Genomic DNA, 27,164 nt, shown 5'->3' on the forward strand with positions numbered 1-27,164 from the left:
GCTGGGTGCAGAGGTATGCTGGCAAGGCTTTAGCAACCGGCTTCGGTGGGGGGCTGGGTGGGGGGATGGCCGTGATTTGTGATGTTTGCTGATTTCCACCCCCATGCTTGGTTTCAAGCTACTACTGTGACAGCACTGAACAAGGAGTTGGGAAGAGAAGTCATGATTGGCTCTCAGAAGTCAGTATGCGCCCTGCCAGCGCACCAGTGGTGGGGAGGGGCCTCCTTCAAGGTCACCTGGACCTAGCCCTACTCCCACCCCATAAAGCAGGAAGCCCCTAACAGCATCAGGGTGGTTTTGGCCTCTGCCTGCCTACATCCAGTGATGGGGAGCTCACCACCCGAGGTCGCTGATTCCATCACAGAACTGCTTTGACCGTTGGAAAGTTCTTCCTCTAACTGAGCCTAAGTTGGCTTCCCTTATAACTTCCCTTCATCGGCTTGGTATAATATCAAAGTGCCCTGGGTAGGGGCTGTGCTGGGGACTGGGAATTCAGGCACAGGTCCCTGCCTCTAGAGGTCATGGTCAGGGAACAGGCACTAGAACAGTGGTGTGTGGGTGAATGGTGCTGGGGGTCCCGGAAGGGATGGGTGGGGGCAGTCTGCCAGTGTGGATCGGGAAGCAGGGCAGGGAAAGAGGGGTGACACTTGGGCTAGACCTTGGAAGGTGAGTGCTTAAAGTGAAGAATGGGGGGGAGGACGTCCAGACAGAGGAAACCGTGTGAGAAAGTCTCAGAGGCATGGCCGTGCTCCATCTGGTCAGGAATCAGACCTGGAGCCTGGGAAGCCTGGGCCAGAGGACCAGAGCCTCATCTCTTCTGCCACCCCTGCTTGGTCTCTGCAGAGACTTGGCCCTCCAGGTTTGTGGCTGCAGTGCCCCTCACCTGCTCCACACCTGGCCCTGTCACAGGCCTCAGCAATGTCACCACCTCTGCGGGCCCTCTTTCTCCTGGCCCTGGGCCTGGGGCTGGCTGGAACCCTCAACCCCAAGGACCCCAACACCTGCAGCTTCTGGGAAAGGTGAGAGAGGGCCCCTGCTGTGCCTTGAGGGCTGCAAGCCCCCAGCTCCCCATTCTCCCCACTGGGGCTCCTCTTTCCAGTTCCCTCCCTTGCCTCCTTCCCTTTCTCCAGCCCTCACCTCCCTCCTATTTCTGCTTCTACTCTCTCTGCTCCCCTAGATGGGATGCCTCTGATTCCATCCCCATCTTGATCTTGTCTCAGTCTCCATCTCAGCTGTGACCCTGTCTTTTCTTTATCCCCATCCCTTGGTCCCTGTGCGAGGCTAGCTGCAGGACAGAGCACAGGGTAGGAGCCATTCACTATGGGACAAGCAGAGGGGCTGGCCCAGGGAGAGCCCAGGGGACAGGGCTGGGCAACAAGGCCCAGGGCAAGATTTGGCCAGAAGTGCTTCAACCCATCTCCATCAGCTGGGCCCAGAAATCGGTTCTAGCTCAATTTCCCCACATAGGGGGAAGGAGGCGGTGGGGACTGGAGGGCTGGAATGGAATATTCCCAGGAATATTCCAACTCTGGGAGGATCCCTCCAGATTGAAGCAGGACAGATGGGGGGGTCCATCCTAGGCTCGAGGGAGCAAGCCTAAATATCCCTCACTGTGGCCAAGCCCTCTCACCCCTGCTCCGCTCTGCCAGCTCAGACCTCTCTCCCTGCCCTGGGCCCCGACTCCATTCCCTGTCTTGCAGCTTCACCACCACGACCAAGGAGTCACACTCCCGCCCCTTCAGCCTGCTCCCCTCGGAGCCCTGTGACCGGCCCTGGGACAGCCCGCACACCTGCCCCCGGCCCACGTGAGTGTCCATCCCCCTCCATCGGCAGATGGGTGCCAGAGGAGCTGCCTCGGCCCGGGCCTTGCCCCTCTGTACCCCCATTCTTTTCTCAGAACCTTTAGAGTTCAGAGGAAGCATCTGGCCTCAGGGCACTCAAGGCATGTTGTGTGTGGGGTATGTGTGTTTGGGGTGTGCAGGTATGGTGTACTGTGTGCATGTGTGTGGCCAGATGGGAGGCAAGGAGGGAATGTTCTATGCTACTCCAGCTCAGAGTGTTGGGCAGTGCCCCAGGCCTCCCCCAGTGCCGCACTGTGGAAGGTTGGAAGCCGGGGCCTCTGCGGGGAGGACTGAGGGCCACCTCTGGGTCTCCCCCAGGGTTGTCTACCGGACCGTGTACCGCCAGGTGGTGAAGACAGAGTACCGAATGCGCCTGCAGTGCTGCCAGGGCTTCTATGAGAGCAGCGGAGCCTGTGTCCGTGAGTCCTGGGTGGGGCCGTGGAATGAGTGGAGCCTAGGCCACCTAGTCCTTCCCTGCCCTCACCAGGGTGGGGCTACTCCTCTGCTCTCCGCTGGCCCTGTTGTCTCTAGGGACAAAGCTGCCACTTCATACCTCTGTCTCTAGCTGTCCCTATGTCTCTCCCACCCTCTCTCTCCATGTCCCTCAGCAGTCTCTGGCTCTGCATCTCTGTCTCTGGGCTGCCTGTATCTCTCTGTCACCGTGTCTCAGGACTCCGTGTCTGGCACTCTCTCTGACTCTTCCTGTCCCTGTCTCTCTGTTGCTATCTGTCTCGACCTGTCGCCGTCCAGTCTCTCCTGTCCCCCGCCCCCAGCACCCTGAAACCCCCAGAGCAGAGCCCGCTCTGTCTGTCTCTCTCCTTCTCTCAGCCTTGGACCATCACCAGCCCCTACAGAGACCCCTGCCCAGCCTGAGCCCCCAGCCCAGCCCCTACCCTCTCTCTGGACAGCATCCATGTCTGGTCCCTACGTGAGGAACCCCGCCTGCCCATTTCCCAACAAGGTGCTTCCAGAATTTCACAGAAAGGAGCTCGGGAGTCCGGAATCCTGAGGTCTTGACAAGCTCTGACCTGAGTTGCTTTACTCTCAGTCTCTTTGCATCTTAGAGGCAGAACTGCTGCTTGGCGAACTCCAGGTCCCTGGTGTGGGAGGAAGCTGGGGTTAGGCTTCAGAGAATAAAAGGTGGGTACGGCAGGGGTGGAAGCATCTTCTCACACACACCCCACCCCATCTCTGCCCCAGCGCTTTGTGCTCGGGAGTGTGTTCATGGCCGCTGCGTGGCACCCAATCAGTGCCAGTGTGTGCAAGACTGGCGGGGCGACGACTGCTCCAGTGGTGAGTGGCTGGTGACGGCAGGGCATGACCCCTTGTGCCTCCAGGGATGCAGAAGCCTTGGGCACACCCTCCCTACCAGGGCACAGGTGCTTAGGCCCCCAGGGCGATCACCCAGCAGAGTCCCACTGCAGCCAGCAGCCTTTTCTGGAGGTGTGGTACAGGGGGAGGGGCCAAAGCCGGGCATGGGGGCATGTGTGGGGGCCAGGACACAGAGACCGGGACTAACTGGAGGCTGGGGAGGGGAAAGACCCCTGGTGACCCCCTTCCGCTCTCCCATCCCACAGCTTGTGCCCTGGGAGTTTGGGGGCCACAGTGTGACAAGCCCTGCAACTGCGGCAACAGCAGCTCCTGTGACCCCAAGAGTGGGGCATGTTCCTGTCCCTCTGGGCTGCAGCCTCCACACTGCTTTCGGCCCTGCTCCCCTGGCCGCTATGGCCCTGCCTGCCAGTTCAGCTGCCAGTGCCATGGGGCACCCTGTGACCCACAGACCGGAGCCTGCCTCTGCCCCCCAGAGAGAACTGGGCCCAGGTGTGTAACAGGAGGAACACACACTAATGGGATCGCAGACACAGGATGCACGGGCATATGTGGGGACACAAGGGGACTCAGCATCCCAAACGTGGGGCTGGAGTCAAGAGGCCCAGACCCTGGTCCCAGCTTTGCTGCTCGCTGGATGAGCAACCTTGAGCAAATCATTGACTCTTCACGTGTTTGTTTCCGGTCTGCAAAATGGGAGCAGTATCGTCCACCTAGAAGGTTTCCTGTGAAGATAACATGAACTAGCGTGTGAGCGAAAGCACGTCCCAAATTGGGGCTGAGACAGGGACGCAGAGAACCCTACTGCAAGGCAGGGTGCAGGGAGAGCTGGGGAGTCACAGGAGGGAGAATGTGCATCTAGCTGGAGATCAAAGGTCCAGCTTCATGGAGGAGCTCTGGCGTTGAGCCCTCAGGATAGAAAACCACGGCAGGCAGACGTGTTGCCCCCAGAGGGACAAGCATGAGCAAACGTAGAGGTGGAGCAGAGGGTGCGTGGAGAGCACACGGCACCCATGGCTCTTCGCTCTACCCCTCCTGATGGGGCTGGGTGTCCCTGCCATTTCCAGTCCTGGAAACGTTTGTTTTTTGATCCCTGCAGTACCCAACAGGGAAGCGGGGGTGAGACTCACTGAGCCCTGGGGTCGGGCCTTCCTCCTGGGGAGGGCCTGTTTGTGGTTGACCAGTCCTTGGAGGCAAAGGGGGAAGCAGGTACTGCTTGTTTACATACTGACCTCACCCCCTCTGCCCAACAGCTGCGAGGTGTTCTGTTCACAGGACAGTGTTGGCTTCTTCTGCCCCAGCACCCCTCCTTGCCAAAATGGGGGTGTCTTCCAGGCCTCTCGGGGCTCCTGCAGCTGCCCACCTGGCTGGATGGTATGAAGGGTGGGGCCTGTGGGTATGAATTCTGTGGGCGGTTCTCTATAGGGCTCCCAGGAGGATGTGTGTGAGGGGGGTAGGCTGTGTGGGCCCTGGAGAGGTTTGAGGGTTTGGGGTGTAGGGGTATTGACGGGTCCTGTGGCCGTGGGGAGAGGGCTGGGCTCCTGGGGCTCTGTCGACCTCTCACCCCCACAGGGCACCATCTGTTCCCTGCCCTGCCCCGAGGGCTCCTATGGACCCAACTGCTCCCAGGAATGTCGCTGTCACAACGGAGGCCTCTGCGACCGGTTCACCGGGCAGTGTCGCTGCGCTCCGGGATACACAGGGGACCGGTGAGTAGTGTTGGCCTGGGGTGCGAGTGGCCTGGGGTGGGCCGGGAGCGGCGGCGGGCTGCGTGGCCAGGCTCACTCCCACGAGGTGCCCAGGTGCCGTGAGGAGTGCCCCGTGGGCCGCTTCGGGCAGGACTGTGCTGAGACTTGTGACTGCGCCACGGGCGCCCGCTGCTTCCCGGCCAACGGCGCGTGTCTGTGCGAACACGGCTTCACTGGGGACCGCTGCGCCGAACGTCTCTGCCCCGACGGCCTCTACGGCCTCAGCTGCCAGATGCCCTGCACCTGCGACCCGGAACACAGTCTCAAGTAGGCCGCGGGCACTGTGGTCAAGGGGTCTGGAGGCCAGTGGGAGAGGCCTTCGGTGCTGAAGCCACCGGAGTCACAAAAAGGACTTAGGGCGGGGCAGATCTCACAGAAGGGAAAAGGGAGGGGCCTCGGGGACGGGGAGAGACCGCTCTCAGAACAGCACCGAGCCTCCCCGATGTCCGCCTCAATTCGGCGATGCTCGGCTCCCACCACGCGGAGGGGGCGGGGAAGTCGACCTGCGGACCCGGCCTCAGACCGCTCCGCGCCCCCGCCTCCGCCCGCAGCTGCCACCCGATGAGCGGGGAGTGCTCTTGCCTGCCGGGCTGGGCGGGCCTCCACTGCAACGAGAGCTGCCCGCAGGACACGCACGGGCCCGGCTGTCAGGAGCACTGCCTCTGCCTGCACGGCGGCGTCTGCCAGCCCGACAGCGGCCTCTGCCGGTGCGCGCCCGGCTACACGGTGAGGCGCGCCCCGCCGCGAGGGAGGTGCCGGAGAGGCCCGGGAGCCCGCCCGCTCCTCTCACTGGTGCTCCCGCCCGCTCTCAGGGCCCGCACTGCGCTAGCCTCTGTCCCCCTGACACCTATGGAGTCAACTGCTCCGCACGCTGCTCCTGCGAAAATGCCATCGCCTGCTCGCCCATCGACGGCACCTGCGTCTGCAAGGAAGGTAACGGGTTGGGATCTCCCGGAAGGGGATTTGGGGGCGGGGCCATGCGAAGAAGGGAGGGACCAAGGGTAGGGGCAGGCCAAGGGTAGGGGAGAGGCTGCAGGGTAAGGGTGGAGGCACTGGTCAGCAGCTGGACTGCTGGGAAAGTAGCCAGGCTACTTCCTTCCTGGAATATCCGCTTTGCTTTTTTTCAAACACAAAAATCCCAATTGTCCTTAAAGGCCCAGGCCAGAGGTACCTCTTTGCAGATCATTCCTCATCCTCAGACATACAGAATCACAGAATGGCAGCTCCAGCAAGGGCCTCGGAGATCTACCAGGGGTGGCACGTTGGCAACCTGTAGGCTAGATTCGGACACAGATATGTTTTGTTTGACTAGCTCTCTATCAGATTTAACAAAAGTCCAGTCTCCAGTCCCCACTCCTCCCTATTGTCTTACACATGATCTGGAGAACTCATTTAGTTACCTGTTGGGGCCTCTGTAAGCATTTGGGTTTGCTGCCACCCTCCTTCATTTTGCAGAAGAGGCAACCAAGACCCAGAAGGTGGTGGTGCATCCCCAGCGGTCTTTCAACCTTCTGTCCAACATCCACCAGTTTCTATGCTTGTCTCCTATGCGGCCATGGGCATCCCCACCCCCAGCCCCAGCTCATAGCGCAGAGCCTGGCAGAGCCAATGCCCAGTGTGTGCTTGCTCAGGAGGGGAGCCAGGTCCCCATGCCTACTTGCAAGTCCCCTCTTCCAGGTTGGCAGCATGGTAACTGCTCCGTGCCCTGCCCGCCTGGAACCTGGGGCTTCGGTTGCAATGCCAGCTGCCAGTGTGCCCACGAGGCAGCCTGCAGCCCCCAAACCGGAGCCTGTACCTGTACCCCTGGGTGGCACGGGACCCACTGCCAGCTCCCCTGCCTGGTAAGTGCACAACAGTCTGCCTGCCTGGGGGAGGGAAGGGCACAGCACCCCCCAACTGACTGGCCTATCCTACCCTCCACTCCCTCTCCAAGAAGGGGATGTTTGGTGAAGGCTGTGCCAGCCGCTGTGACTGTGACCATTCTGATGGCTGTGACCCTGTTCACGGACACTGCCAGTGCCAAGCTGGCTGGACAGGTGAGCGTTCTGGGTGTCCAGGCCCCAGGCTTACTGTGGAGTTGAGGGGTGCATCCCACAGGACATGTGTTCAGAAGAAACCCTACGGAAGGGGGGGCCACAGGCCAGTCTCATCCTACCCCTCTCACAGGTACCCGCTGCCACCTGCCCTGCCCTGAGGGCTTCTGGGGAGCCAACTGTAGCAACACCTGCACCTGCAAGAATGGGGGCACCTGCATCCCTGAGAATGGCAACTGTGTGTGTGCACCTGGATTCCGAGGCCCCTCCTGCCAGAGATGTGAGGCTCCCTCCCCTCCCCCTGCCTGCCAGCAGTAATGGGCAGTGTAGTGTCAGATGCCTGGAGCTCCCACTCTACCCCTCTTGGTCTCTTGTGCTGACTCCAGTCTTTGGGCCGGTTGCTGCAGTGGGAGGGAGGGAGGGAGAGAGTGGGGTCATGGGCTGACTGAGGGTTGGCCCCTGCCCCTGGTCACCACGAGCCCCTTTCGCCCAGCCTGTCAGCCCGGCCGCTACGGCAAACGCTGTGTGCCCTGCAAGTGTGCTAACCACTCCTCCTGCCACCCTTCGAATGGGACCTGCTACTGCATGGCTGGCTGGACAGGCCCTGACTGCTCCCAACGTATGTGGTGGCTCATGTGTCAGAGCATGTGTGCATGCTGAGGGGGTGGGCTGAGGACCAGAGGCTTCCTTTCCCCTGCTCCTGGGTATAAAAGCCTCTGAACCCACCTCGATTCAGCCATTTCTATAAACACTATAAACAAAAATTTATTGGGCATCACCTACATGCTGGGTATTGTTCTAGGTGCCTAGGATGCAGCAATGAACAGATCAGGGAAAAAAATTCCCTGCCCTTCTGCATGGGAGGCCTGAGAAAAGCAGTGTTTGTACGGGGGCGGGGAAAAACATGAGCTCAGTTTTGGACATGTTCTTTTTTTCTTTTGGATTTGCCAACTTATTTTTATTTATTTATACATGGCCTCTTTCCCACATAAATATAAGAAGGACATCATGGAAAAGATTAGTCCAGAAAACTGAGTCAAACAAATTTTGAAAAGGGGAAATGAGAAGCCATTACCACGAAAAAGATGGGCAGGGTAGAGGGAAGTAATCTTGGACAAGAGTTTTTCCATAGAATTCAGTAACTACTCTTAGATTTTTTGCTAGTGTCGGATACACAAAAATTATGCCTTGAATAGTGTAGACACTTATTTCTCTCTTACGTTAAAAAAAGAAAAGGTCTAGAGCTAAGCAATATAGGATAGTTTGGAAGCCTTTGGTTGTCTGGCCCTGGTCACGTTATTTTGAAAGTCTATCAGATACGCAAGTGCAGAAGTTAAGCAGGCAGCTGGGCACGTGGGTCTGGAGTTCAGGCAAGACACAGGGCTGCGGCTAAGCATTTGTGAGTCATCAGTGTGTAGATACGGTTCAAAGCCTTGGTGCCCCCGGGGAGACCAAAGCTGAGCTGAAGAGTTCAGCGATGCTGGGGGCTGAGAAATCACTCAGGGGGCGGCTGGCCCTGCCCGCCAGACAGGCTCCAACCTTGTCTCCTGCAGCGTGCCCTCTAGGACACTGGGGGGCCAACTGTGCCCAGCTCTGCCAGTGTCGCCATGGCGGGACCTGCCACCCCCAGCATGGGAGTTGTTTCTGTCCCCCAGGCCGGACCGGACATCTCTGCTTGGAAGGTACCAGCAGAAGGGGAACTCCATGCCCCTGCCTCCAAGTCAGCCCTAGCCTGAGGAGGGGACTGCTGTTCCCTGGCCCCTCTGATCCCCGCCTGCCTCCTCGGCTCTCTAAACAGGCTGCTCTCCAGGGGTGTTCGGTGCCAATTGTTCCCAACCATGCCAGTGCGGTCCTGGAGAGAGGTGCCACCCAGAGACTGGGGCCTGTGTGTGTCCCCCAGGGCACAGTGGTGCCCCCTGCAGGATTGGTGAGTTCTCATCTAGCCCCCTCCCTACCCACACCCCGCCCCGCACTGTCCCCGGGGAACCAGGACACAGGTACATGCCCAGGTCTCTGCTAGGTGGTACCCTTGTATCACCCTGCCCCTCTACTGGGGCCTCTCCCATGCATGCATCCCCAGCTCACCAGTAGGGCCAAGACACTGTCCTGAGTGACCACCCCATCCCCCACAGGAAGCCAGGAGCCATTCACCATGATGCCTACCTCTCCAGTGGCCTATAACTCACTCGGGGCAGTGATTGGCATTGCAGTGCTGGGATCCCTGGTGGTGGCCCTGGTGGCGCTGTTCATTGGCTACCGCCATTGGCAAAAAGGCAAAGTGCACCATCACCTGGCAGTGGCCTACAGCAGCGGGCGGCTGGACGGCTCTGAGTACGTCATGCCAGGTGAGCTGGCCTGGGGGCGGGGACGCACATGAGTGGCTGGCTCTTAGGTACAGGGGTGCGGGGCTCCTGCATCCCTCCCTGGACCTTGTAGGCGGGAAGCGGGGAGTTGGAGAGAGTGAGAGAGGTCAGAAGGCTGATTAGGGATCTCCTGGAACAGGCCCAGGCTGGTCTCTGGCCGGGCAGGTCACCCTGCAACTGTGTCTGTCTGTGCAGATGTCCCTCCGAGCTACAGTCACTACTACTCCAACCCCAGCTACCACACCCTGTCTCAGTGCTCACCTAACCCCCCGCCCCCTAACAAGGTCAGTGTTGGGGGTGGGGATGCACTCTGGATGCCCTGTGGGCACAGCCCGGTTCTCCGGAAAGCTCCAGCCGTGCACGTCGCTCTCCCTGTCCCACCCCTCCCCTGCCAGGTCCCAGGCAGTCAGCTCTTTGCCAGCCTCCAGGCCCCTGAACGGCCAGGTGGAGCCCACGGGCATGATAACAACCACGCCACACTGCCTGCTGACTGGAAGCACCGCCGGCAGCCCCCTCCAGGGCCTCTGGACAGGGGTAGGAGCCTGGGGCCCAAGGCCTCTGGTGAGGGGGGATGTGTACAGCCCAGCGTCCTGCTTCATCTGAGTGCGTGTGTCTGTGGAAAGGGATTCTGGGCCCCAGTTCTAGAGGAGGTGGGACCTTGGGCAGGGGACCAGGGGCCTGATTGCAGGTTGCTTTCTCCTCCTCAGCTAACAGCCACCTGGACCGAAGCTACAGCTGTAGCTACAGCAACAGGAATGGCCCAGGCCCCTTCTACAGTAAAGGTGAGGGCAGGGCAGGGCGGGGGAGCGAGGGAGGGAGCTGCGCTGGGGTTTAGGGGCCAGTGCCTCCACCGAGCCTGATTTCTTTCCCCTATCTTTAGGGCCCATCTCTGAAGAGGGGCTGGGGGCCAGCGTGGCTTCCCTGAGCAGTGAGAACCCCTACGCCACCATCCGGGACCTGCCCAGCCTGCTAGGGAGCCCCCGGGAGAGCAGCTACATGGAGATGAAAGGCCCTCCCTCAGGGTCTCCCCCCAGGCAGCCGCCTCAGCTCCGGGACAGCCAGAGGCGGCGACACCCCCAGCCAGAGAGAGACAGTGGCACCTATGAGCAGCCCAGCCCCCTGACCCATGGTGAGCCTTCCTTCTCCACTGGGGCAGAGAGAACAGGGACTAGGGAGGTGGGAAAAGAGAAGGGACCGAGGGCGAGAATGCGGAGTGGGCATGAAGTGGCAGCAAGAGCAGGGCCTTTGGGGGTCAGACTTGGGCTCAAACCAGGCATGACGTTTGGGAAGTCACACTGCCTCTTAGAGCCTGTAGGTGGCGGTACCTCCCTCAGAGGGCTGAGGATTTGAAATGGTGGTTTTACAGCACCTGAGCTGTAGACTTGATAACCCAGAAAAGGTGGGAACAAGGCAGGTGACAGAGCATCTTCCTATCCTGTGAGGTGGGCGGGTCGAGATGGGCTCCCCCACTGGCAGCCGAGGAGCTGCACAAACTGGCCTATAGCCAGGCACTATGCATCCGTCTTCCGGCAGAAGAGGCTGGAGAGGGGAGGAGAGTGGTGGGAAGTGGGAGGAGCCGCCTCCTTCTCATCTTCATCCCTCTCTGTCTCCAGACCGAGACTCTGTGGGCTCCCGGCCGCCTCTGCCTCCGGGCCTGCCTCCTGGCCACTATGACTCACCCAAGAACAGCCACATACCTGGACACTATGACTTGCCTCCAGTACGGCATCCCCCGTCACCCCCACTTCGGCGCCAGGACCGTTGAGGAGCCAAGATGGTGTGCAGAGGTCAGCACACCGGTTCTTTGCTGCTCAAGGCTAAGGACAGAGCCCGCTGTACCCTGCCAGGAGCAGGGAGAGGACTGGCCGGCCGTGAACATGAACATGTTTAATAGAGGAAGTGAATGGAGAGGAGATGGGAGCCTGGCTCCCAGGTTCTACCATGGGAAACACTGGTCAGCAGGAAACCTGTGTTCCTTTTCCCCAACCCATTGCTCCCCAAGGCCCCCAGGGCCCTGTATACATAAACTGGTGGGTTGAATGTTGCTGGATAACTCTGATTTCAGATTGCTGTAAGAAGTGTATATTGGGTAACTTTTCTGTGCACTCCCGGGCTAGGCTCTGTGTGTGCGTGCATGCGTGTTTTCAGAGGCGTACCAGGCACTGATCCTGTCCTGGGGCACTCACTATATAGTGGAGAGGCAGCCCAAACCCAGTTAACTCTAGAAATAGCGTGACTGGCCTCCCTGCATTCATTTGGTACTCCCGCCAACCAACCGCTTCAAAATACAAGCTGGTTAGGTTACCCCTGCCTGAAAGTCTCCGTGGGTGCCCCGTGGCCCTTGGGCTACAGTCAAAATTGTCCAAGGCCTTAAAGGCTTTGCTGGCCTGGCCTGCCTGTCTCTTCAGCCTCACTCTGAACTGTGTTCCCTGTCACTCTGCCCCAGTCACACTGGCCTCTACGTCCTCCTATCAGCCACACGTCTTCCTACTACAGGGACTTGGCACATCTGGAATGCTCTTCCTCCCCCACTCACCGGTTAACTCCTGCTTGTCCCTCACACCCCGTGTTCTCTTTCACAGCACTGGTTACTGATGTGTTCATGTACCAGTTACCTGCAGAAGGCCTACAGGGTGCCAGGCACCTCTGTAATGTGTTTTTTTTTTTAGTGTGATTATTTGATTAATCTCTGCCTCCCCCACCAGACTCTTAAGTTCCCTGAAAGCAGGAATCCTGTGTTTATGTTCAACACTGGCTCCCCTTGGCACATGGTAGGCACTCAATAAATGTTCCCCCGAAGGCTGAGTGGCGGAGTGAGTTAAAACTATCAGTGGTAAGTGCTGGCAAGTGCTAAGATAGCTGGGCAAACTGGTGCTCTGAGAGCTGAAAGACTGCATAGGTCAGAGTCTTCCCCAAAGGGTGGCGTTTCTACAGGGGAACAGCGCAGAAGCTCAATGGTGGGAAGGTCTGGGAGTGGCGGTCGGGGAGGGTAACAGACTGGAGTGGGGAGGCTGGAGCCCGGAAAGCAGAGGGGAGAGAGCATACTCTGATGGGGGCCCAGTAGGGTCTAGGCTACCTGAGGACTTTGAATCCAAGATTTCTTGGAAGCGTGACCCGCCTCCTAAACTCGTTAGCGGATCAACTAAGTCCCCAGACCTCCAGGAGGCTACATATATATGGGGTCGAGATTACAAACCCAGAGCCACGCCAGCTCGCTAACTCGGTGGGTCTCTCTGGGCCTTTCCATCAGGAGTCCTCTCCTTACAGGGTAGGAGGGCCGACCCCAGAGAGTGGATCTGTCTCCAACCGGACCCTGTTTCCCTAGATTCCTCCGACTGCCGCTATCTCTAATACACGGGGTCGGATCCCGGCTTTCCCCGGTTCAGTTTCTCGGGTGACTTTGGACAGCTCCTCGCCCGCCCCCTAGCCCCGCCTCTCCGTCCTGGTCTCGCTCTAGCCCAGCCCCCTCCACTCCGGTCCAGTCCGGTATCCACTCATCTTCCTCCGCCACGGCTCCGCCCAGGTCCTTCTCCTTTCGCACAGGGTCCGCGGGGTCCGGCCCTCCAGGGCTCCAGGGCTCCCCTGCCCCTGTGACCCAGGGCTGCCCAGGCTCCGCTCCGGCCCCGCCCTTCTCGGCTGCCCTAGTTCCGCGGCTCCGCCTTCCGGGCTCCTTCCGCCCCTTGATGACTCTGTGGTGCCCCCTGTCGGCCTCGCGTGCGCTCTGTGGTTGCCCCTTGCCCTCGGGCCCGCCCACCTCGCGCGGTTGTCTTGGAGAGGGACGCTGAGGCGACGCCGCGGCAGGCGGGTCCCGCCTGTGGACGCGGAATAGAGACCCTTGATTCGGCCACCTCCAGGGCGAGCCGCACAGAATCCCGTCCTGCCTCCTTGCCCCCGTGAGTGTCCCCAGAGTCTCTGCGGACGGCACCAGCATGTCGGGCGAGGCGAGCGCACCAACAATGGCCTCACCCAGGGCCCCGCGTCCGGGGATCCAGAAGTCATCCGGTGCAGTGACCAGGAAAGGGGACCGCGGGGCCAAGGAGAAGCCGACGACCGTCCTGCCGCCGGTGGGGGAGGAGGAACCCAAAAACCCTGGTACGCTGGTGGCGGGGTTGGGGGATCAGGCCTCTAGGCTTCTCCGCGCGCTCCCAACAGCCACTCGTCGCTCGGGTTAGCCAGATTGGATGGGGCGTCTTCGTTGTGCCAGGCAATGGCGGGCGAGACAGACGAGCCAGTAAATAATAACAGAATTTCTGGCGCTGAGGAGCGCTATGTGGAAGAGGGCTCCACCAGCTGAAGTTCCTGGCACATGGTAAGGGTGTTCTAAGTGGTCACCGTTGTGAGGTGTGCACGTGTTACTAGGCACGTTTCTTCTCTGTAGTATGGAGTCCTGCCCTGCCTATCACTGGGAGGTACAGTAGAGTTGATGGTGAGAAAGGATTTTATAAACTGCAAATTCACTTGTTCACTCAACAAACGTACATTGTGCACCCACCCAAAGCGCCCTGCTCCATCCTGGGACATGAATCACAGTTTTAGTCCCAGCACAGTTCCTGAGACTCAGCTTGGCAGACGTTTGAATTGAACTTGATCTTAACGAAGCCACACTCTGGTTTGGGATGCTGACAAATACAGTAAGATGTGCTAATTTCTTTCAGAGAAGAAGGTCCAGGGAGTGGTGGAAAGACACAGGGGCGCTGCCGGGAGGTGCCTCTGAGTTTAGTTTTATAGACATTCATTCATTTATTCAACAATTACTTTTTGGATGCCTGCTCTATGGTCAGGTCCAATAGGAAGAGAACGAGATGGACACAGTCCAGCTGGAATGGAATTTACATTCTCTAGGAAAAGAAAACCATTGGAAAAGTACGCGTATGAGTGTGGCTCTTTATGTTGCAAGTGATAGAACCCCAACCCAAATTAATTATCCGCAAAGGGGAATTGATTGGAAGGCTTCTTGATTCAAATCTACCAGCTTTGCCTTCAAAGAGGGACAGGAACTTGCTGTCTCTGGACTCAAGGAAAAACAACTTGGGAAAAGACTCTGTCAGACATTGGTCAGGTGCCATCTCCTTGTCAGTGCTGCTGGCTGGGCGGGGGGAGGAAGCTATGGGAGCTGGAGAAAGAGCATTTTCCAGAAGGAGAGACAAGACAGGATAGAATCTCCTACAGATATGAACCTAGTTACATTAACACACACACACACACACACACACACATACATACATACACACACACACACTCACACCACTCTGGCTGCTGTGTGGAAAATGGAGTGGCAGAGGGAGAGAATGAAGGTAGGCAGCTGAGTTACGAGGCATTTCAATAGCCCAGGTGAGGGACAGTGGTAGTTGGACTCGGGTAGTGAGGCAGATGGGTTAGGCTCCTTGGAACAGTACTTCTGAGGTAGAAAAAGAGTTGGTTGAAGTAGTGGATGGGGTGGAAAGTGGGGAAGGTAGCAAGAATGATTCCATGTTTCTGTACTGGGCACGGGGTGGGTTAAGGTGCCATTCATGGAGTTTTCAGGCAGGCCTGAAGGAAGAGCACGTAAGAGATCTCCAACGGGTGATGTCGGCTGAGCAGCTGCATGGAAGCGTGTGGAGCAGTGAGAAGATGTCAGGGCTGGAGATGTGAATTGGGGAGCTGCTGATGTTTGGGTGCCTTTAAGCCCTGGGAATGAAAGAGATTCCCCTGGGGAGGGGGGAGTGGAACCGGAGACAGGAAAGGGCTCAGGACCCAGACTCAGTGATCTTAGAGGAGAAGGAGCTCCCCCAGGCAGGGGGAACCAGAGGGGTTGGAGAGAAAGGGAGTGATAACAGGACAGGGCCACACGGTCACAGCGGCTTTAGCAGCCGCTATCATGTGTTGTGGCAGGGCTCAAATGGGGTAGCGAGTGAAGGCAGTTGTAGGAACGTTGATAGATTGAGAGGACATCGCATCTGGTGGCTTCTATTTCTCAAGGAGCTACGAGGCAAGGTCATAGCGAGTGTGAGGAGGGAGTGTGGGAGGGGAGGAGAGCAGGAGCAAGGCCCTTTCGGAGCTGTGCTGCCCACTAGGTCGCTGCTAGCTACAGCCCAGAGGTGGAACACTTCCATCGTCCCAGTATGTCCTGTCGGGCAGTGCTGGTCTAGAGCAGCGGTTCTCCCTGGACCATCTTTGGCATCATCGGTGAGCTGGTTAGAAATGCAAATTCACAGACTCTACCCAGCCTATGGAATCAGAATTTGGGGGCATGGGGCCCAGCAAACTGCTTTAACAGGCTTTCCTACTGATTCTTACAGAAAGATGTTAAAGTTTGAGAACCTCTGTTTGGGGAAAGATGGTGTGAGTGAAGCAAGGAAGGACCCACCCAGCAGAGGGAAGAGTCCGGGAAAGCAGGCAGCGTGCAGGAGTCAGCTGTACGAGGGGCTCCCCTAGCCTCCCAATGCCTCCTCTCATCAGCCTCGTCCATTCAGCTAATGTCTCTCGGGTGTCTGTGTTCCCCCTGACGTCTGGGTGCCTGTGTCTCTCACCCTTTTGCCACGAGAACCCCCAAACCTCTCTGCATCTTGCCCCACAGTGCTGAGCACACGTCCTGCCAGCTCCCCTGCACCCTCTGGGCAGGCTCCCTGCTGTTGGCTGCAGGGGTTCTGTCGGGGGCACAGTCCCTGCAGCGCCTGCTGCCTGTGGGGCTCCAGGCTGTCCTGCACTTGGAAGAGCAGGCTGGCACCAAGCCCACCCTTCTGCCTCCGGTTTCTCGCCTTTGCCAGGGACACCCCTTCCCGTCTCAAGGAACCACTTCTTGTTGGGATGCCCATGCAGGAGCAGGAAAGAGCAGGGGTCTTTGGGGACTCAGGCACCTCAGGTTTGCATAGCCCTCAGGATGGGAAGTGGTGGGCATCTGTCTGAATTAATAAAACTCTTGAATGAGTTAAGATTTCCAAAGCATATATAGAACCGTGTGGGACAGGAATAAGTGCTATATCAATGTTTGCTAAATAAATAAAAGCCTACCACCTTGCTGGGCCTCGGTCTACCCGAGTGCAGGCGTGGGGATGGGGGTGGGAGCGGGGGCAGGTGGAGAGGTCCTTCTGCTTTCCTTCCTTTGCTCACATCAGGCCTGGGCCTTCTTTCTCCGTGTGACCCTGGGCAGTCCCCGCAAGGAAGGAACGTGGGAGGACGCTGGGCTGGGGAGGAGGCCCCCCAGGGAGCGGAGAGCGGGAGTGGAAGCGGTCTTGACCCACAGGGTGGGTGGACGAGCCGGCACATAAAAGAGGCGCCCTCATTGTCTACATTCCACGCCCTTTAGTCCCCTTCCTCCGAGGTCTTGATTTCCCACTGTTTCCTCTCAAGTGTTTTCAGTGTCGGTCTCTACAACGCATCTTACATGTTAAAAATGGCTGTGAGGACGTCTGCCTCGATGGAGGGGCCGCTGCCCGCCCAGACGCCCGAAACCCCGCGCGGACGAGCGTGGGAACGCGGCGCAGTGCGCCGATCCCTGGCGGGCGGGGGCGCGGGGCTGGGTGGGACGTCCTCTGGTCTCTGCTGCCCTCTGTTGGCAGCCTTGGGCTACAGGCGGCGGGCGCGGCGCCGCGCTACGCTTCCCCTCCCGCTCTCGTCCCCGCCCCCACAGAGGAGTACCAGGGCACCGGCGTCCTCGAGGTGGACTTCGCTGAGCTCTGCACGCGGTGGGGCTACACGGACTTCCCCAAAGTGGTCACCCGGCCCCGCCCGCACCCGACCTTCGTCCCCTCCGCCTGTACGTCGGAAAATCCCACCGTAGGTGAGTGACAGTGGAGACGCCGGGGTGTCTGCCAGGCCTACCGCGTCCATCCCCCATCGCACGGCGGGCCGAATGGGGGGGACGCAGGGCAATGTGTGTGAGTGAGCGGGGTGGATTCAAGGGGGCTGGTGGGGAGGTGGGGGCGCTCTTCCGTCGTCCTTGCCAAACCCTTGCAGATGTGGCTCTGGCGGAGTCCTCCAATCCCGCGGCTCCCTGGGAGCCGTCCCGGCCTCAGCCTCTCCGGCTCCCGTAGGCCGGCCGGGGCGTGGGGCCTGGGGGCGGTGACTCTGCCCCCTCCCTCCTTCCCCGGCTCCTCGCACCCCTGCCTTCTAGACGAACAGCCGCTGTCCGGGTCCTGCAGCTTCAACACCCTGGAGAGCAAATACGTGTTCTTCCGGCCCACCATCCAGGTGGAGCTGGAGCCCGAGGACAAGTCCGTGAAGGAAATCTACATCCGCGGTGAGGTCCGCCCCCCCACCCCCACCCCCCTGTCCCTCTCACCAGCCGTCCACCACAGCACCTCTCCGGGCCTAAGGCGCCTTCTTCCTTTCCCTTCCGCAGGTTGGAAGGTTGAGGAGCGTATCCTGGGTATCTTCTCTAAGTGTCTGACCTCCCTCAGCCAGCTTCAGGCCATCAAGTGAGGAGACATGGGGGTGGGGGAGGGGCAGGAGGCCAGTGTTGGAGACGGGCCACCAGTGGTCTGGGAGAAAGAACTGAAGGGGCATGGAAGGCCCTGGGGACTGTGTGGAAGGTGATAAGGAAGGGTGTGGCTGGGGTGTCAGGGTGGCTGGAGAGGACAAGGTGGGAAAGAGGTGGTGCTCCAGCTGCGTTTCTGTGCTTCCCACCATCTCCAGCTTGTGGAAGGTGGGGCTGACTGATAAGACCCTGACCACCTTTATCGCCCTCCTGCCTCTCTGCTCATCCACGCTCAGGTGAGCAGAGGGGAATAGGCAAGGGGGAGGCTACCTGGGTAGCCTGGCTAGCTGGGTGGTCAGAAGTGAGCGGTTTGGAGACGGGGGTGACAAGTTCCAGCTCCTGTGGCCTGGGCTGGCATCCCTGTGGAAAGAGGGTGCTGCCACTGTGTGTTGGGTTTTGAAGCTCCCATCTGACAAGCAGTGGGGTCCCTTTTTCTGCCTACTCTGGTGCCTAAAGAGCCTACCTTTGGGGCCTTATCCCCTCTCCTCTCCATCAGTCCCACCACTACCCGCTCTCTCCCTGGAGGTTCCTCACTGCCTGGTGTCTGACACTGTACTAGGGACTGGTTCTTATCCTACAAGGACTGGCAGTCCAGTGAGGGAGGGAGAAGGGCATAGGAGTGGATACTGCACGGCACTGTGGGGACTGTAGTGGTGGAAGAATGGTTCATGAGAGACATGGAAGGCTGCCTGGAGGAGGTGGTGCTAAGCTGAGCCTTGAAGGAGGAATAGGAGGGGGCCCCCCCGGCAGGGAACGGGGAAAGGGCATTCTTGTATAGGAGGGAGCCAGAGCAAGGTGTGGAGTAGTATAACCACAGGGGTGGTTGCTGTATAAAGGACACAGCTGATTTGGCTGCCCTTTGTTGAAGCTCCCCCAGCGCCCTTGACTTCTCCTGCTTCACAGAACCACTGTCACTGGCTTGCCTCCTCACCTGTCTTCCTCCTGTAGATGGGATGGATGCTTCTTGAGGGCAGGGATTGTTTCTCCTTCAGCTGGAGGTCCTTGGGTGCTCTTTGTCTTGAACACCACAAAACACATATTGTATTCCGTCGTGGGAATTAGAAACAATTTAGCCAGCAGGAGAAAAACTATAGAATTCATCTTAATATGTAAAAATAAGTCAGATCAACATGATAAAAATAATTAAAAATAAATGCAATCAAGTTTAGATGCTAGATGAGCCAGGCTGAAAGGTTGGGCAAATATCATGAGAGAAACTTTTAAAAAATTAATTAATTAATTTTTGGCTGCCTTGGGTCTTCATTGCTGCACGTGGGCTTCTCATTGCTGTGGCTTCTCTTGTTGCAGAGCATGGGCTCTAGGCACATGGGCTCCAGTAGTTGTGGCATGCGGGCTCAGTAGTTGTGGTGCATGGGCTTAGTTGCTCCATGGCATGTGGGACCTTCCCAGACCAGGACTTGAACCCATGTCCCCTGCACTGGCAGGCAGATTCTTAACCACTGTGCCACCAGGGAAGTCCAGAGAGAAACTTTTTTTTAATAGAGAATTTTCCAGCCATTAATTTCATTTTTTCTTGTGACTTGGAAAAACACCTCCATTTTCTCAGTACTGTTGGAGAAGCCACTGCTTTGTGGAGGGGTCATGTATTGGGTACCTATTGCTGTGTAACAAGTTACTTCAAAACGTAGTGGCTTAAAAAAAAAAAAAACAAAAAACGTAGTGGCTTAAAACAACAAACATATATTATCTCACAGTTTCTGTGAGATAAATCCAGGTGTAGGTTAGCTGGCACCTCTGGGTCGGCGTCTTGGTGAGGTTGCAGTAAGGCTGTTGGCTGGGTCTTGACTGGGGCTGGAGCATCTGCCGCCAGGCTCACTTATGTGGCAGCTGATTGGCCACAGCGCCTCCACTCGGGAGCCTTTCTACAGGTCATCTGGGTGCCCTCACCACTTGGCAGCTGGTGCCAGAGAGCACCCGGGTTGGAAGCCACAGCCTTTTTGTAACCTAAACTTGGAAGTGACAGCCCATCGCTTTTGCCGTATGCCATTCATTAGAAGTGAGTCACTAGGTCCAGCCACACTCAAGGGGAGAGGATTACATTGGGGCACGGATACCAGGAAGTGGGGATCACTGGGGTCATCTTAGAGGCCCTCTTACCACACGTCACTAACTCTGGGGAGTAACCCCTTCACATGGCACACTTCTGGATTTCTAGTCTGGAGAACTGTCACATAATTGGGTGGGGCGGGTGTGTGTGTGTGTGTGTGTGCGCGCGCGCGCGTGTGCATCCTTTGCCTCTGTTTCCAAGCTGCTTCCCAGAGCTCCACCCTTCCTCTTTGTCCCCTTCCCTCATCTGGCCTCAGTGGTGCCTCCTGGGTCTCAGATCTCCCCCACCCTCAGGAAGGTGTCTCTGGAGGGGAACCCGCTGCCGGAGCAGTCCTATCACAAGCTCATGGCAGTGGACAGCACGTGAGACTCCTTTCCCTCACCCCCTTTCTCTGGGCCTGCCCCCCATTCCAAGTCACCCTTTGTTCCCACGCTTCCTTGCCCCTCTAGCACCTCTCCCAGCACCCTCAATTCCTGCCTCTCCACCCTCAGACCGAATGGCCCTCCTCATGCCCCCGTTTTCCGAGGTTCCGGGGAACGCCCAGGACCCCGTGTTTCCTGTGACCCGCGTTCTCCCTCCTGCTGCCCAGGATCGCGCACTTGTCTCTGCGGAACAACAACATCGACGACCACGGGGCGCAGCTCCTAGGCCAGGCTCTGTCCACGCTGCACAGCTGCAACCGGACCCTGGTCTCCCTCAACCTGGGCTTCAACCACATCGGTGACGAGGGCGCGGGCTACATCGCGGACGTGCGTGCGAGGCCGGCAGGGGCTCCCCCGCGCGAGCTGTGGCGGCCCGGGGCCAGCCAGCTCACTGCCCCTCCCTGACCCCGCAGGGCCTCCGGCTCAACCGCTCCCTGCTCTGGCTGTCCCTGGCCCACAACCGCATCCAGGACAAGGGTGCCCTGAAGCTGGCCGAGGTGGGTGTGCGGGCTGAGCGGGGCTGGGGAGAGACCCCCACATCCTTCCGCTCCCCGGGCGGCTGAGCGCGAGGTGCCGCCCCGCCCCAGGTCCTGCGCCCCTTCGAGCTGACGCACACCGAGGTGGTGAAGCGCCGGCGCCTCCTGCTGGAGAAAGGTTCGCAGGAGCGCTTGCGATCGGTGAGGAGCGCTCGGAGCCTGAGACCTGAGCCCTTGGAACCGCTGCCCAGGTCGGCTGCTTTCAGCCAGCTGGCCGAGTCTTAACCCGTCCTCTCTCCCTGTGTCGTGACCGTTTTGCTCTCCGACCTGTGCACAGATAAAACAAACGTTTGGGTTCTTACTGCAGAACCACTCCGCAGATGGTAGAGTGTATTGGTTAAGAGGACTAGATTTAGACTGCAGGGACTTGGAATCTGGCTCTTCCACAAAACAGCTTGGTACCTTGGGCGTGTGACTTAACCTCTCGGGCCTCAGTTTCCTCATCTGTAAAATGGGCATAACTGTACCTAGCTCATAGGATTGTTGACAGGATTAAATGAGTTAATTCATCTAATACACCTGGAACAGTGCCTGGCACTTAGTTAAAAATATGTCAGCTACTGTTTTCTCCCTCAGTATGAGTCTGAATGCCACCTCCCCCCACCCCCAGCTCATCCCTGGGTCCCTCTGCCGTTTCTTCCCAAGAGCACCTGCACCAGAAGGGTCCCAAACAAATTATGTTAGCATTTAGGCAGGGAGATTGGGGTAGGGGTGCTGCCTGTCCGACTGCCACCCAGGCATGAGGCTTCCCCTCACTCCTCACTGGGGAAGGGGCGCCGGATTCTTCCTCCTCCATCCCCTCCCATTTGTGAGCACAGCCTTCCACCTCTCGACATGGGGACTCCAAAACAGAGCGTGAGAAGAATCAGCTGATGAGGGTCAGCAGTTTTGCAATGGTGGAGAAAGACAAGATGCAGACAATGAAGACCTCTAAGGGTCTGGGCAAGAAAAAGGAGAAGTCCGGGGTAGGTGTGCTGTGGGCAGCAGAGCCCTGGGCGCTGCAGGAACAGGGCGGGGCGGAGGGAGGAAGGCCTTTGAAAGTCCACCTCTGGCCCCTCCCACACCCGTTCCCCATCTGCCAGGGAGGTAGGACTCTCATCTCTCTTCTTACATCCCCCACAGGAAGTGGTGAAGAAAGAGGAGAAGCCAGGGTCTGGGCAGTCACCCACACAAGGAACCCCTAAGAAAGAAGACTCCACAAAGACAGGCAAGGCGAGTAAGTGCTAGCACCCCTCTGCGGTGCCCACTTGGTGTGGAGGAAGGAGGAGCACGGGGCGGGATGCGGGAGGCCTGCGCTGAGCTAGTCTTCTCACCTTGATGTCGGAAGCCCCAACCGGCCCCATCCACGGCACTCCACACCGTTCCTCCTGGGCTGGACCCCTTTGGCCCTGCCCTCGGAGAAGAAACCTGCCTACCTAGCTGGGGGTCCCCCCCTTCAGCTCTATTTCTGTTGTACCCAAACCCAAAGTTTGAGGAGTCCCCTTCCTCGCCGCAGTCCATTCTCTCTGGGGAAACTGAGTCATATCAGAGGTCTGCACTGTGCATTCTGGCTCCTCTTCCCACTCCAGAGGTAACCATCCCTGAGCAGAAACTAAGCAAGGGAAAAGGGACCAAGACTGGGAGCAAAGAGAAGCGCAGCATCCTCCTGGAGACGGAGGTAGGCTGCAGGAGAAGCGGGGGGGTGGGGGGGACACGTCCCTGGGGTCCAGTCCCCCAGCCTTCCTGGGATGGAGTCTCCGGCCCTGTACTGTGGCAGCAGCCACTTCAACTCACATTGTGTCCTCAGTCCTGGCCCCCTCCCTAATCCAACCTGGGCTTGCAGGGGGTAACAGAGCTCAGTGCCCCCTCCCCTTCTACCTTTACTTGCTTATTAGGAGCCCACACTTTTGATCCTCTGCCTCAACCCAGTCTGCTTCCCGAAAGGCCATTTGTTCTTCACCACCACACCCACGGTTGCTCGTACAGTTGCACAGGGAACGAAGCACATTCTCCTTTGCCCCTGCCAGCAGCTCCCCAGGAGGGCAGGGTGTTTTCCTAGTCGTGGTACTACGCCCACCCTGTGCACAGCTACTGGAGACCCTCTCTCCTTTGCCCCTGGAGCCTCCCTTTTCTATTTAAACTTGGACCAACTTGTTCCTTGCTTTGGAAACCTTCCTGGACTGCTGACTCCGTAGCTCCCACCCCTCCGCAGTGGAGTCAGCTAACCCTAACCCTAACCCGAGGGCTATCTGTCCTTACACAGGCGTACCTTGTTGTATTGTGCTTTGCGGATTTTTTTTTTTTTAATACAAACTGAAGGTTTGTGGCAACCCTGCGTCGAGCAAGTCCGCTGGTGCCATTTTTTCCCCAAGAGCATTTGCTCACTTCGTGTCTCTGGGTCACACTTTGATAATTCTCTCAATATTTCAAGCTTTTTCATTATTATTATATTTGTTATGGTGATCTGTGATCAGTGATCTTTGATGTTACTACTAGGATTCCCCGAAGCCTCAGATGATGGTTAGCATTTTTTTTAGCAGTTAAGTATTTTAAAATTGAGGTATATACGCTGTTTCTTTAGACATAATGCTATTGCACACTTAGACTGCAGTATAGTGTAAACATAACTTTTACACGTACTGGGAAACCAAAAGAATGTGACTCGCTTTATTGCGGCTGTCTGGAACCGAACCCACAATATCTCTGAGGGTGTGCCTGTGTTCTGTCATCAAAAGACCTCCCCACCTTGGCAGGGAACGGCGCCTCCACTTTTAGGAGTCTTCTCTGGCACCCAGGACAAGATCTTACAAAAGAGGAAAGTCGGGTGGAGAAGGCGGGCGAGAGTTGCCTCTCAGTGCGTTTTCTGTCCCTGCCCCAGGCTTGATCCGGGCTACTGATTCTCCCCAGGACTCTTGCATTTTCCTCTCATCCTGCCTTTAGCGTCATCGCCCTCATTGCTCTCCCTGTTAGGAATTACTTAGTGAATGCCAACACACTATTTCATGCCTCTGCACCTGCTGCCACCCCCGCCCCCCCCCATCTTCATCTGACAGGGACCACGTACTATTCAGATGTCAGCTCACAGGCCACCTCCTCCAGGACCCCTGCCGAGACCCGCTAGCTGTGGCTCCCCCATGCCCCCAGAGTACTGAGCTTCCCTCTGTCAGCTCTGACGGCATACTGCATTGCTCTCTCACTCTCTGGCTCCCCTGCACACAGCTGCTTCTTGAGGGTATGGGCTTATTTATCTTTGTATCCCCAGCACCTGGGACAAAGCCTGGACTGTAGCCGGCCCTCAAAGCATGTGTGTTGAATGAATGAATGAATGGCCTGTTGACCAGCTCCCCTCTCCTCTGCTGCAATCAGTATTCTGCCTGAGCAGGTGGTTGGGGAAGCTACTGAGGTGGTCAGCCCTCTCCTGGAGCCCGTGGAGCACCGAGATGGGAAAGTTTTCATGCCTGGGAACAGGGTCCTTTTGCATCTCAACCTTCTCCGTACGTTGGCTAACCCCGCCACGCCCCACCTTCCTGCCACGAGGCTAGCTGGGCCCCATGCTGTCACAAGGGTGCCCCCGCCCTGGCTCCACGGAGCGGAACCTGGTTCTCCAGTGGTTGGGCATCGTGATGGTGAAGGCCCTCTGGCACGGGGCTTTGGGGTGGGGGTGAGGGAGGTCAGACAAAGGAGGCGTCAGAGAAGTAGAGCTGGAGTGAAATTAGTCCTAGGTGAGCGACCTGGGGAGCTGGGGGAGCAGGGGGTTCGTTTTGGAGTAAGAGGGTTCGCAGAGGGTGTCCCGCGAGGGTGTAGGCAAGAAGGAGGTTGGCAGTGTCGGAGGCCACGTCGTCTGCTTCTTCCACCAGGAAACCGCATCACAGAGGTGGGGCTAGAGGCCTTCCTAACCGCAGTGCAGTACCAGGCACAGTTCTCCGAGTCCAAGAGCGCGTCCAAGGGCCCCGTGGGGCTGCTGTGGCTGTCCCTGGCGGTGAGTCCCCAGGGACTGCAGCTGCTGCAGGCAGCTTGTCTCCCTGTTTCCAAGACAGGCCTGTAGTTTCCCTTATTCTTTATATCACAACACAGCCTTCCTCTCTTGCTGTGAGATGGGCGGTCGCACTCCTTTGCCTTTTCTCCATGTCCTCCAGCCCCCAACCCACCCCGTCCCAGGAAGTGGTTTTCTCCCAGATGGTTAATCTTCATTGCTTTTGTCAGCTATCAGCCTTCCTTTTCTTCCTTCAGAAAAACTGCTTCTCCCCGCAATGTCCTGCGTACACCACGATCCAAGAGCTGATGCTGCCAAGGGACCCTGCCAGTAAAGCCAAGCACAAAGAGGAGGCGGCTGTGGCTTCCTCCACCTAGTCCCCTCCCACCTTCTTCCCAGAGATTCTGGGCCACGGAAGCACCTCCTTTCCATGTGTGGGTTGGACTTCCCACGGGAGAGCTCAGATCATTAACAAAGTCTATCGCTGTACTTTTTTCCTTGAGGTTGTCTGAAAACTTTGTCCCAGAACTACTGGGAATATTTGGACTTTGCGCCTGTTAACAGCGCGTTGACATGGCCAGAAATGGCCGAATGGCTTTATGGCTCTGCTGGGGGTGATCTCAGCCCCTCTGGTGGTGGCCGACCGGGGGTGTTGCTCTCCTGCCTCCTCAGGACCTAGTTCTTGCTTGCCCAGACCAGTCACTACCCGTACCAGCCGTCCCCGTTCCCTGGAGGACACGTGATACACGAGGGTTTGCACTGCCTCTGCTCTCAGAGGCAGAAGGGAAAGACTTGGGATAGTAACGTGCAGGCTGAGTGGAAGAGCGGGTGGGGCAGAGGGATGGAGCACGGGGCTCCACCCTTCCACCCTCCTGGGCCCCGTCCCCCTTCTGTTGCTCCATCTGGCCCACGTGTCTGGACTGGTTTGGAGGAGGGGCAAGGGCTCAGCTTAGGAAAACGTAGAGTTGTCAGGCTGCTTTAGAGAGGGTGCTGAGTCTCTTGTCATCTACGTAGCAAAGTCCAAGCACTAAACACGAACCCTAATGACACTGCCTGCTGCTGTCAGCCGCCTGAAACCAGAGCCACCCAGACAGTGCGGGGGCCAGAGGAGTCAGTCAGGAGAGCTGGGGGCCCCGACTCTTCACCCTCAGCGCTGCCTCCACTGAGGTGACCCGACCGTGCCCCAAGAGCACAGGGCCGGCTTCTGGGGAGCTGACATCCACTCTTCGGGGAGCGTCCCTCCTTCACCTCTGGTCACATCCTCTCGGCCCCGACTCCGCTTTCTGTTGCCTGGACAGAGCCCTGCTGTCCCTGCCAGCGCTGCCTCTCTGCGGGGCTCCGTGGCCCTCCACAGTCCTCTCTCTGCCTCTGACCACCTGCGCTGCTGCTCAGCCTCTCGGCGGCTGGCTGAGCTTCTGCAGGGAGCAGCTCTTTGAATTCCCAACACTGAGCACATAGCAGGAACTCTCCAGTAACGTCTAGCCTCTCCAGTTACCCCTGCCCGAGGCCTTCTAAAGCTCCAGTGGATCTGTACAGTTCTTGTCTGCACCCCTACACTCTATCAAGAACGAATCGTGTATGTATTCTGATGCCCAACTAGACTGTAAGCTCCCAAGGTCAGCACTCAGCACCATGTTGGGTTTGGAGGAAAAACGTCAGTTGGGGGAAAGAGAATGTGTCCCTTAGTCCAACGACGACAGCAAAGAGAAGCAGTTTGAGTGGTTACAGCCCTGGGGGTGTGGCCACGTCTGATGAGCTGCTTCCAGGGGGTGCCTGTGGGAGGACGCGGAGGACGGAGGACAGCAGCTGGCCAGGCCTCTGAGATGACCCTCCCCTGTGAATTGCCTTTAAAGTCCTGAAGCTCACTGAGGGCAGCTCACGAGGGCTCTTGATTCTGGGGCCACTGCGTGCGCGCGCACGCACGCGTTGTCTTTTTGTGTTCTGGCCACGGGGGTTGTATCGCTTAGTCTGAAGTTCAGAGAAGTGCACATCTGGAACTTCGGGAGAGAATACGGCAAGGCCTGGGTCTGGGGCTGCCTTCTGTTCCCTCTACTCAATTCCCATCAGTCTCAGAGGGAATATCACAGTATCTCTGATCACAGCGGTTCCAAGAATCACACACACACCACCACAGTTGAAGAATATTTAACTTTTCTTAAAAAAAAATCTTAACCATGAAAGGAAGAAAATAAAAGAGTATACATTATTTTAACAGCAAAACAGTCATTTCCATATCTGTATTTTATATATATTATATATATTTATATATATATATGTATATATACACCTAGCACAGTGTGTATATTCTATTAGTCTGTGGGGAGTGGAGTGGATGTGGTAATAGGGGCCAAAGCTGTGGTGGCCCCTGGGGATGGTCCTAGGTTAGTTTAGGGACTCCAGCATTCAAACCCCTACTC

General features: G+C 57.8%; 2 protein-coding genes across 3 annotated transcripts; both read left to right on the forward strand.

Annotated features, from left to right (window-relative positions):
* Window positions 1-918: 918 nt before the first annotated feature.
* PEAR1 (platelet endothelial aggregation receptor 1) lies at window positions 919-11,079 on the forward strand. 2 transcript variants are annotated; one of them, XM_065879457.1, is made up of 22 exons: window positions 919-1,019; window positions 1,701-1,805; window positions 2,160-2,260; window positions 3,042-3,134; window positions 3,419-3,662; window positions 4,424-4,544; window positions 4,743-4,879; window positions 4,973-5,185; window positions 5,470-5,644; window positions 5,731-5,851; window positions 6,596-6,759; window positions 6,852-6,954; window positions 7,085-7,231; window positions 7,445-7,570; window positions 8,505-8,633; window positions 8,750-8,878; window positions 9,084-9,296; window positions 9,510-9,598; window positions 9,710-9,848; window positions 10,022-10,096; window positions 10,195-10,443; window positions 10,928-11,079. In XM_065879457.1, exons 1-22 carry the CDS (start codon window positions 919-921, stop codon window positions 11,077-11,079), a joined length of 3,126 nt encoding a protein of 1,041 aa, XP_065735529.1. The 2 variants fall into 2 exon arrangements, with proteins under 2 accessions (XP_065735529.1, XP_065735538.1); XM_065879466.1 differs by lacking the exons at window positions 919-1,019; window positions 1,701-1,805 and adding an exon at window positions 1,945-1,958.
* Window positions 11,080-13,050: 1,971 nt separating this feature from the next.
* On the forward strand, window positions 13,051-25,304 carry LRRC71 (leucine rich repeat containing 71). The gene is made up of 15 exons (XM_065889811.1): window positions 13,051-13,406; window positions 16,924-17,073; window positions 17,407-17,532; window positions 17,635-17,710; window positions 17,928-18,005; window positions 20,131-20,199; window positions 20,427-20,586; window positions 20,673-20,756; window positions 20,847-20,936; window positions 21,614-21,760; window positions 21,918-22,011; window positions 22,364-22,452; window positions 24,157-24,268; window positions 24,632-24,753; window positions 25,005-25,304. The coding sequence occupies exons 1-15, from the start codon at window positions 13,244-13,246 to the stop codon at window positions 25,122-25,124; spliced, it is 1,680 nt and encodes a 559-aa protein (XP_065745883.1). The 5' UTR covers window positions 13,051-13,243; the 3' UTR covers window positions 25,125-25,304.
* The last annotated feature ends 1,860 nt before the right edge of the window (window positions 25,305-27,164 follow it).

The sequence above is a fragment of the Phocoena phocoena genome, chromosome 1, assembly GCF_963924675.1.
Source record: "Phocoena phocoena chromosome 1, mPhoPho1.1, whole genome shotgun sequence".
In the NCBI taxonomy this organism is placed as follows: domain Eukaryota; kingdom Metazoa; phylum Chordata; class Mammalia; order Artiodactyla; family Phocoenidae; genus Phocoena; species Phocoena phocoena.